Source organism: Aphelocoma coerulescens, chromosome 5, assembly GCF_041296385.1.
Source record: "Aphelocoma coerulescens isolate FSJ_1873_10779 chromosome 5, UR_Acoe_1.0, whole genome shotgun sequence".
Taxonomy (NCBI): domain Eukaryota; kingdom Metazoa; phylum Chordata; class Aves; order Passeriformes; family Corvidae; genus Aphelocoma; species Aphelocoma coerulescens.
In genome coordinates, this window is record NC_091019.1 from 50194445 (window position 1) to 50205054 (window position 10610).

Genomic DNA, 10610 nt, shown 5'->3' on the forward strand with positions numbered 1-10610 from the left:
GCACTGCATTTTCAAAGTCTATTACTACGGTAATAGCTACAACAGCAATGCAAATAATGATACTGGGTATTTCTTGTACAAATGAAAGACTTTCGTAGCCACTGGAGTAATCAGAGCAATCTGTGCCCTAATAGAAGTGATTTGTATGTATCTATAACATTCTGTAAGATGCTTCACTGTTGCACCAGGTGATATTCATACTACACCAGATGACACACCAGAATCTCACTGGGCAAAAAATCTTCAGTACATGTTTCAAGAGAACATTCAACATCATCTAGGTTAAACATTCAACCAAATTATTAAGATGGTTATGGGAGGTTCCACACTCTGCTACCTAAGTTCAAGGAAAATTATAGCTTTATATTTCTTTCCAAGGTATTTCAAGTGCTCAGTAGCTTTGCTTACCATGTGAATGCAGCAAAACCAATCGTTTATTTTAAGTCAAATAAATATATTGTGAATAAACCAATTTCCTTGATCATACTATAATAGCATTATAATTTAGGTGTATCCTAAGAAATCTAAATTTTAATGTGAGCATATGATTCATCTTTATCAGTACAGATTAGACATCTTTGCCACTTTTATGAATAATAAATTATTTTTCCTTTAAAGTCCTTGATGCTAAACAAAAGTGCTGTCCTAAATCACAAATACAATTCTGTAAGTTGTATAATAATATTTTGAAAAACTAGATAAACTACATCTTGAAGTAAAAAAAAGCCCTTGAGATATTATAAAAGGTAACGCTAAATTCTACGGATCTTTTAGCTTAATGTCAGTGTCAGCCTAAACTTCAAAAACCTGAAAATGTAGATGACATAAAACTAGAAACATCTTTTTGTAATTATTTCAGGTTCTGTTTCAAGCACACATCTTTTTTAAAAAGCCTACAATGCTTGTGCTATTAATCACAGTAAAATCTAAACTGATTTCTTGGTATGTCATACAGAACACGTACCCTATGGTTTTCAATCTAGAACAATTAGAGGGGGATAAAAAAATCAACAATTCAATTTTATTGAAACCTGCTAAGTTACTGCCCATCACTACCACAATAACACTGCAAACACAATAAGTTAACCCCATAATGCTGTTAAAAAATCGACAAGGAGCATAATCTACTTTCTTCCCTATATCAAGAGAATGACTAACAAATTGAAACACCGAAAACGCAGGTGAACAGAAACATAACTTCTTTGACTGCAATTTGGAAAAATTAAAATATTAGGGCAGACCTCAAAATTTCTGCAGAAATACTTCAAAATTTTTACAAATCAAACATTATTAAGCCTTTGGTTACACTTCCTGTTCTTCTCAGACATTGTCCTAGAGCCTCATGTTGTCGCAATATCTCTGAGAAAAAGACCCAAGTACCAAATCAAGAATAGCATTTTCTACAGCACCAAGATGTTTTCCCATTTAAGTATTGACCTGACCCTGCCTGTGAGCCCTGACAGAATCAGATCAGAAGGTGATGTGACTGCTGGCTATGAAAAGCACGAAGGCAAGCATGAAGGCAAGCTCCTAAGCCTGTAGCTCCTTGCTGTGTTGATCTACTTTAATCAACTTCTAGTATGTTTTAAATGTTCAGTTCTAGTTGGATATTTTTGGTATTTCTATTCATGCAGTTTTAATCAGGAAAAATAAAGTTTTGTATGCAGGTGTATTAAACAACTGGCTTATTTTAGTCTCACTTCAAACTGAATCCAGGAAATATTTTATTATGTATTCCTAAAATATTTTCATTTTATCAAACAAAATCCAAAAATTTTTTTTTTTTTTAAATGACATACAAAACTCTGGTAAAAAAAATTTTTCTGTAATTAAGATTCAACAATAAATCCTCAGTAAAATCTTTTAGACAGTATAACATCTTCCCCAACAGGTCTAGAGCTACCCAGAAAACTTGGTTTTCCTCAGGGAGAAGGCACATCACTATCTTTCATCTCTCCCCTGATCTGTTTAAGATATGAACCCAAATCTTCCCTTCAGACTTTTACACATTTGACAATTTGAGACCACTTAGCATGAAAAGCTGGGAAGAGCTTAACTGGGACTTTGTCCTTGTGAATGACAGCATAAAATGGTCATCAGGGTAATTATCTCACCCCTTGCCCTAGCAATTGCTTCTGCTGCACGAAATGCCATTTTGACTGATAGACAAAAGATACTGAAGCTAGAGGCTTATAGGAGGACTGCTTAGTTTAATTATGACATAATTTAGGTTCTATTTAAGTCATTACTTCCTTCATGGAGTGAAATAAACTGAGGATGCTCAAGAAGATCATCTGGAGATGATAAAGTGAGTCAATTGATTTATCTTTAGTATAAACAAAAGAACCGTGACACCATATAAAGCCCAAAGAATAACCTAAGGAGAAGACTTGCTTTTTCTGCTGGAAATACAAACTTTCTGGTGAAAAAGAGAAATCAGTTCCTCTAAAGATCATATTCAGAAAAGAAAAATGCCTTAATGGCTTATTAACAATAGCTTGGTGAATTAACCTGCTCAAGTGATTTGGGTGGCTATAATCAACCTCTCAGAATGGTACACATCACATGACTTCAGCATTGCTTTCATTCTTTGAAGTAAGAACGTGGTTTCCTCATCAAGTGCGAATGGAGAACGAGCCCCAGGTGCCGTGTTTGAGCAGGAATCCACCAGCACACACCCCAAAGCCCGTTCTTTGTTACAGAAAATGAACCATTAAAGGTATTTCATTTCACAGTAAACATTCTATTGTGTATCAAGACCCCATAATCTATTGTTAATGTCTAATTTTCCTCAAGAAAATATAATTTGAGAAATTATTTCCTTAACTAGATTTACATTAAATTATTTTTATTTGAATTTGTGTGTGGGAAGAAGGTAATAAATAATGTTTGTAGTCAAAACACTGAAGCTTTCAAACTGAACCTCCAATTCTGGAAACTCCCACTGTTCAGCATGGGCCTACAGCTTTTATTTTTGGTTGGAAAGTCACTTGATTTGTCACTGGGCACCACTGAAAAGAGCCTGGATCCATCTTCTTTACACTTTCCCTTCAGCTATTTACAAAATTGATCAGATGCACTCTGAGCCTTCTCTTCTCTGGGCTAAATGGTCGCAGCTCTCTCAGCCTTTTTCGGAGAGATGGTCCAGATCCTTAATCATCTTTGTGGCCCTTCAATGGACTCTCTTTAGTAGTTCCACATGTCTCTTGTACTGAGGAGCCCAGAACTGCACACAGTACTCCAGGTGCAGTCTCACCAGCACTGAGCCAAGGGGAAATGCTCCGACCAAGGAGCTTCTTTGGGACTTAAGAACAAAGACGGGTTTCCTAACACCATACCTAATAATCCAGACTGCATGTACCTTGTATGTTTCCCAAGTATTAGACAAGCAATATTTTGAGGCGTTTCTATGTATGATCCATTTCACATTTGAAGCATAACTGTAAAATGGATTTTATTCCCGTTTCCATCCAGTACAGTTATTAGAGGATACAAAGGGGGATGACTGGCCTTCTTCAATGGCTATAATTATTGAAATAGTTTGGGAGATTACCTTTCTGCAAATAAATAAACAAGGGAGTTCTCTTCTAGAAAGAAAGGTCTGGACTGCATAGAATTCAAGTGCATACAAAGAATTCCTCACCAGAACATGCTGAAGCGTTTTTTTCCTCTGTCACATTCATAGTTCAAAAGACAGAAGAGGTTGCACATGATAATTAAGAAATTTTTCCTTACAAGGCAACCATGGTATTCACTCAGTTAAATTCCCTGAAATCCAAAATAGACAACTGATCATGAAATTCCTACTGAAATTTCACAGATCTACTGCCAAAACAATTAACAGAATTTCACCAGACAAAGTTTTGTAGCTGAACCTAGTCTTTATTGCTTAATATTTGTGCTTGACTGTCATCTGCAGTTCAGTCAGAAACATACGCCATTTATTCCAGACAAGAACAAGACAATAAACCTGACAGCAGATACCCCAACTTTCAATTGCTTCAACGATTTATTGAGGTTTTTTGAGAACTAGGATGAATCTTAAGGTGTTAGACTATTGGAGGAACACAAAAAATGGAAACAAAGTAATTTCCCTCTATGTTCTTGTGAAACGTGTTTAGTTCCTTTTCTGAAAAAATATTATCTTTTTTCATAATTTTTTTTGATTGCTAGAATCTAATGAAAAGGGATCAAAGAGAGACAGAATGATACAATGAGGGGGTAGAAATACAAAGCAACTTTACTAAAAAAGTCCAACAGCAGATCATCCAACGTCTTAACAATGCACAGCTAATGAAAAGAGAGGGTGAGGCAAAGATCTGTTGCCATTCAAAACTACAATGTGACTAATCACTGCATTGCTAGAATTTCTGTTTGCAAACCACAGCTGACAGCCACACAGAGGAAGGCTGGACCTGCCTCCCAGAGAGCATTATCTAGGAGCAGTCTTAGAAAGCAGCTGACAGAGTCCAACGATTTCTTAGATGTTGATGGTTAGACTAACATTCGGAGTGCGACAATAAATAGATAAATTGGAGTTGGCGGACAGCACTAACACCAGAGAGCACAGATGATATTAGTGGTTTTGGTTTTCACTAGAACCTAAGAAATGCTGATGCTAAAAAGAAATGTGTTTTTTTGCCTGGAACACAGGAAAAAAAATCATAGTATCTCAGGAAGGACAATCTCCTGTAGATTGAGCTGAAATTTGAAATATAAAAAGAAGACAGTTTTAAATAAAGTGCCTGGAAAGACCACAATTTAGGGTCTAGAGGTTTGGCTGCTTATTTTTATTCCTTGGAAAACAAAGTTTGGTTAACTCCTACAGAATCCACAGCAACAAGAAAAATTGTTTTAAGAAAAGCCGTGATTTAGACAAGCAAATTATTTTTGCTTTGTTTGGAAACAGCCAAACCCTATCTCTGTGAGAATACAGACAAATGCTCTGCCATTCTTTCTACCTGTCTTTGCATATACCTTTACTCCCTGTAAACATGCAATTTACCTCTCTACAGTCTTGGATACAGACGGGCACAAAGGGGGAAAATAACCACATTTTGGTTTTAACCAAACTGAAAGTAGAGCCATTTTTTTCTCCTCTGTCTTTGTAGCAGGGTATTGGTTAGTTTCTGGTACTAGACCTTCTAACAGTAAAGAATTTCATTGTTTTCTGAATAATTTTTTAGAGTTATGTTTGTCCTAAAAGCAGAACACTGCCTGAGTCCTAGGGCAGATGATGCATGATTTATTTCCCCCAAATTAGTCAAAGACAAGGAAAAATATACAGACTTCAGACAGGCAGGGAAATTAACTTATTAGACACAGCCTATGGTTGCTCAACAGCAGAGCTATAAATGCTATTATCAGCAGAGATTCAAGAGTTCTTACTAGCATAAAGTGTGCCAGCTACTACCTTAAGCAACTAAACCTAAATGTACCACAAACACCTTAATCAAGTAGTCACAGTGATAAACTTCTAGGAAGAATATACAAAAGCACTATTATTTGCCAGCTAGATCACATAATGGATATTAAAAAAGTAGGACAGAGATAACAACTCTTCCTCATTTGTCTCCTTCTGACAGAGAAACATAATTCTTCTTCTTTCTGTGAATGGCACAGTTGTGTGGTTTGTTTTGTGTCAGCATAATGTTGCAAAAGGAGAATTACAGATAAGTGCAAAAGTTTGAAATCAAGAACAGACATCATGGAAAACGGAATATGCACTTTTTCCAAGTCTACTAAAGATCTCAAAAAGATGCACTGGTTTAACCTCACATTTTGATTTTATTTTTCAATAGCATCATCAACATCAGACGAAAAGTTAATTCCCAGTAAAATTCCAGTACTTTGAAGCCCACAAAAAAAAAAGATGGTCACGGGGCTAGCATTAAGGAAGAAAAAAAAAAAAAAGAAAGAAGCAAAAAAAAATGCATCAAAAAGGAAAATTATTCTACAAGTCACCTTGGAGCATGTCAGCAGTCTCCTTGGAGCACATCAGCATAGAGAATTGTCCTAGTGACATTAAAGGCTTTTGCCAGTGGACAGCCATTTTAAAAGGTGGATAAGTTCAGGCTTTCCAATTTTCTCACCTTACATCAAAAAAAATACAATACATAAATATGGTTTTGCTAACCCAGACAAATAAGGAGCCTCAACATGAGCATGAGTTTTACAGTATAACAAGTAAATGCTCTGAGGGGACATCTTCTGAAATCTTGATACATATCAGGTTTAAATACATTCCCCCTAAGGTCTCTCTGAAGAACAGCCCACATTAAATAACCTATGATCCACTAAATCAGTAAAATTATGGAGAGAACGAAGTTAAGAGCTAACCTGAACACACCAAGATACTGTTTCTTCCTCATCTACCAGAAAGCAAACCATTCTACACATCACAAGCTAGTTTGGTGATCCATTAAATCCTAGAGAACACACACTTGAAACCAGTAGCTTTGTAGGAATAACTTGCATTTTCACTGAGTACTAGTATCTCCTACACATACACAGCCCAGGCTGGACAGGGAACTTCCACAAACACAGTGGACATCCAGGTTATGCTGCTGGCAACAGATCAAAGCAAGTCACCTGAGATTTCATGTACAAGATTTTTCTCCTTCCTTACTCTTGAAAATGCAAGAAACTCAGTTATCTGCACTCCCAAAATATGCAAATTTTCAAAGCATTTCTGGATCTAAGTGACACTTTCTACAAGTGTTCGAATGCATCCTGGAGCTCAACAATAAAAATATGCAAATACATAAGAAATGGGAGAAAAGTAAGATTGAAAAGTAACTGTATCCTCTAGAACAGTGAGTTGATTTCTGGAAAGTAATTCTCAGAAGAGATAAAAAACAAACATAAAAAACCAAGAGGTCACCAGCAAGTAAGAAAAGTCCTTTTAAAAATGGATTATAACTGACATTGTTCAATTAAAGAACAAACAAACAAACAACCAAAAACAGACTAATAAAAGACATTTTAAATGTTCTTAACTATCCTCTTCTAGTCCAAAAGAGTTTTCAGTAGATCTGAGGGACAAAACACTGAAAGAGAACTCTCTTACTTTCACTGTACAGTTAACTGAGGCTGAGGGGTTTGGGGTGTGGACACTGTGATTAAAATTAAGATTAGACATTTATACTGAAAATAAATTATGTTAAAACATCTAATTATATAAAAAATCCTACAGCAGGTTTACAGGGTTTCATTTAACAAAAGGAGATAAAACTTAAAAGCAGAAGAAAAACTAACTGCTAGTGTTAGAAATTTCAAATGGAAAATGTCCTTTGACTGTCCATTACTCAAATAATACTGTTTTCTACTACTAAAGAAATGGTCTCTGACTTAAGAATTGCAGTTCCTCTCTCCTGATTGATGTTTACTATTACAATGTCATCCAAAGAACGCTAACAGTATAAAAGTTCTCATAACGAAGAGTACTAATAATATCACCATGTAGCGAGCAATATTTATGCTTAGTCCTTGTAGCTATGGAGCTGGGCTCATGGAAGTTTGATTCTTTAAATATATAAGATTTTCAGTCACCAGAACTGCTTTCACAAATGAGATCCTGTACTTGTAAAAAGATACTCAATCCTCCCATTGCTTTCACTAAAAAATCCCAAATATCTCAGCATTCAGACAGTACTTGCTGAGACTATTAGAGCACAAAATATATTAATTATTTTGCAATACAACAGTTAAGTTTATCTTCAGAGAGAAAATTTAGTAACACTGATTATTATATTACATAATCCCATTTTTGCACCTGCTTTTTGGTTTTTGTTTTTTTGGTTTTTTTTAATATTTGACCTTCCTATGACTCATTTAAATATTGAGAACTAACATGTTTAGGTAACCACATTGAGTCAGGAAAAGTGCAAGATGGCACTTTAAATTGTACCGTGTTGCATTTTAGAAAAAGTAGCAAGTGAAAGACTGATCACCGCAAGTCTGATCTTACTAGAAATAGCCACATTGCTTTTAAATCAAGCATTCTTCTTCAAACATACTACTATTTCTGTATAGCTTTTGCATTCAAGAAGCATGCAAAATTCTAACTGCATAAACCTGTAATGCTTTAACATACTTAGAATTATATTCTCACGTCAATACAATTGAGGAGAAACTCCGCTATGCTGGGCCATGGTACCATTCAAATCAAAGTACATACACAAACCAGACACATACACTTTCTCTCTGGTTAGCTAACGTACAGCAGACTTTTTTTTTTTTTTTTAATTTAGTACTCTTCTAAATAATTCTGTCACATTTTGGCCAAATGTAGCACACTGTACCAAAGCTGAGAGAGACTGAGCAGGAAACTGTTACCACACGCAAACAAAAAACTTGCCCGGTTGTAGCTCAAATCCATGTAATTCTTATGCTACAAGAAGTGCTACTGAAACAAGCAGTGTCACTCGGAAGCACTCGTGAACACACGGTACTAAATGTGTAATATTACACTACCGTGGTCTTAGAACAAGCAGTGAGCCACCGCTTCCTTAGCACAATAACAAGTTGTGGGTCTGGATTTCCCACAGCACCTGACATCATAGGTGGCTGGCAGTTCTTAAGAAAATAGTTTCTCCTGGATTAAAGTGAGAATGTTAAAACATTAACCAATGCAAATAAAAGTGATTCAAACTCCCGATTCAACACCCCTAGTACAATGGTCTACCGTGGTACACTGACTAGGTTTCCTTCACATGTTTAGCACCAAGGAGAAATATACTATGGAAGTGACACCCTTCTAAGGAACAGTCACAGCCATACTTCAAATCTATTTAAATTTCTTCAAGAAGAAGACTTAAACAAAGGAAAAAAGTGGCCACTATGACCAAGTTTTCTAGTGTGTCTAAAAGTTTAAATGAAAGAAATAGCATCTATTCTACTCTCTGCAGGCAATACCTGTTACTCATGAGTAACACATACAGAAGGTATGCCTTGGAGCATTAAGCATCATAAAAACAAATGTTGTGCTGTAAAACCTACAAAAGACCTACAACAGTATCCACTGCTAGCTCCTACCCCAACAGGAAGACCAAAACAAATCAGAATTTAAAATCCATCTGCAATGACACCTACTGGAAGGGAAAAGATTGATGACTCAGGCTCACATCTGCCCTTCATACTCCTCAAATTCTCTCATTGATCTCCACAACACCACTAGGCTTACGAAAGGATCCTTGGAGTGGAAATACACACAAGAAATTATACCAGCACATTTTTTCTGCAACATCAGTTTGTAATTATTTTTTTAAATTGACCCAGCACCTGAAAATATTCCCTGACAAGTGAACTACTGAGCTACAGAAGAAGCTTCAACTTCTCAAGAAAGGCTGTTCTTTTAAGATTACCCTAAAAGTTGCGTGAGTTACAGGCAGGCCACTAATTCCCCATGTAATCGTCGCCTTTTAAACACTAGACAAAGGTCTACCTGCTACAGATTAACCTCCTCCGCAGCCCAAGTGCTCCGGGGCACACACGCGATTACTGCTTCTCCTCCCGCCGGCCCTTTGACATTCAGGGACGGCGGGGAACCGAGCGGCGACCCTCGGGCTGCCGCGCCGGGCACAGGCGCCCGTACAAGTTTCGGCACCGCACACCGGCGGCAGTGGGGGACACACAACACGGCTGATTAAATCCGACAGCTAAAAGCCATTTCCAGGCTGTTTCTACCCACGGCGAAGCCCGGGCGGGGGGGGCGGTGAGGAAGCGCTGACTGTCCTTGACGTATTTCGGTCCGCTCCCCGGATCCCCACAGCACCGGCGGGACGCGGATCACCGGCGCTGCCCGGGACGGCACCTGGGGCAGGCGGCTGCGGGGGGGATACTCAAGCCCCGCTCCAGGGGGAAGGGAAGAGCGGGCGGGAGACGAGCCGGGCTGTGGGGCCGGGACGGCCGGAGTGGGTCGGAGCCCGCGGCGGGATGCGGCCCGGGGACGCGCGGCGCCGGCGGTACCTGATGATGTCGTCCTGGTGCCCCAGGTAGAATTTTTGCCGGTGCTCCCGGGGGCTGTAGACCACGCCGACCCCCGCCACGAAGTAGACGATCTCCTTGGCCGCCGTGTAGTAGAGGTTGTTGCGGCACTGATGACCCCGGTAGCCGTAGACCCACTCCAGCCGCAGGTGGCAGCTCGGCGCGCTCCGGTCAGCCATGTCCACCCGCCCCCGCCAGCCGGGTATGGCTCGCTCCCGCCGGAGACCCCGCGGGAAGGGGGCGACGGGCCGGCCGCCCCCTCCGCTCGGCTGGGTGCCCGCCGCGCTAATCCCTGCCCGCCGACATGGATGCCCGCCGCCGCCGCTCGTCCGCCGCCGCCTCACAGAGGGCGCCGCCGCCCGAGCGCGCCTCGCCGCCCCGCGCCGCCAGACATGGCTGCGCTGAGACACCGCCCGGGACGCGGAGCGAGGGCGCGGCGCTGCTCCGGCCCCCCCGCGCCCCGCATGCGCCTGCGCCGAGGGCGGCGCCGTCAGAGGCCGGGCGGGCCCGGCGGGCTGCGGGGGGCGCGGGCAGCGGGGGCGACGCGGGACCGAGCGGGGACCGAGCGGGGACCGAGCGGGGACCGGCCGCCGAGTGGTGGCGGCGAGCGGGCAGGGGGGAAC

At 40.2% G+C, this 10610-nt stretch overlaps 1 protein-coding gene across 6 annotated transcripts in view; it reads right to left on the reverse strand.

Moving 5' to 3' along the window:
• EML5 (EMAP like 5) overlaps positions 1-10358 on the reverse strand; it is a 111739-nt gene extending 101381 nt beyond the window's left edge. For all 6 annotated transcript variants that reach the window (XR_011151445.1, XM_069018049.1, XM_069018048.1 and 3 more), the window contains exon 1: positions 9970-10358. Coding sequence is in view for 5 of the 6 variants with exons in the window: in XM_069018049.1 (XP_068874150.1) it covers positions 9970-10166 (197 nt within the window). In the remaining variant the exon portion in view is untranslated. The remainder of the gene's footprint in view (positions 1-9969) is intronic.
• Positions 10359-10610: the final 252 nt, after the last annotated feature.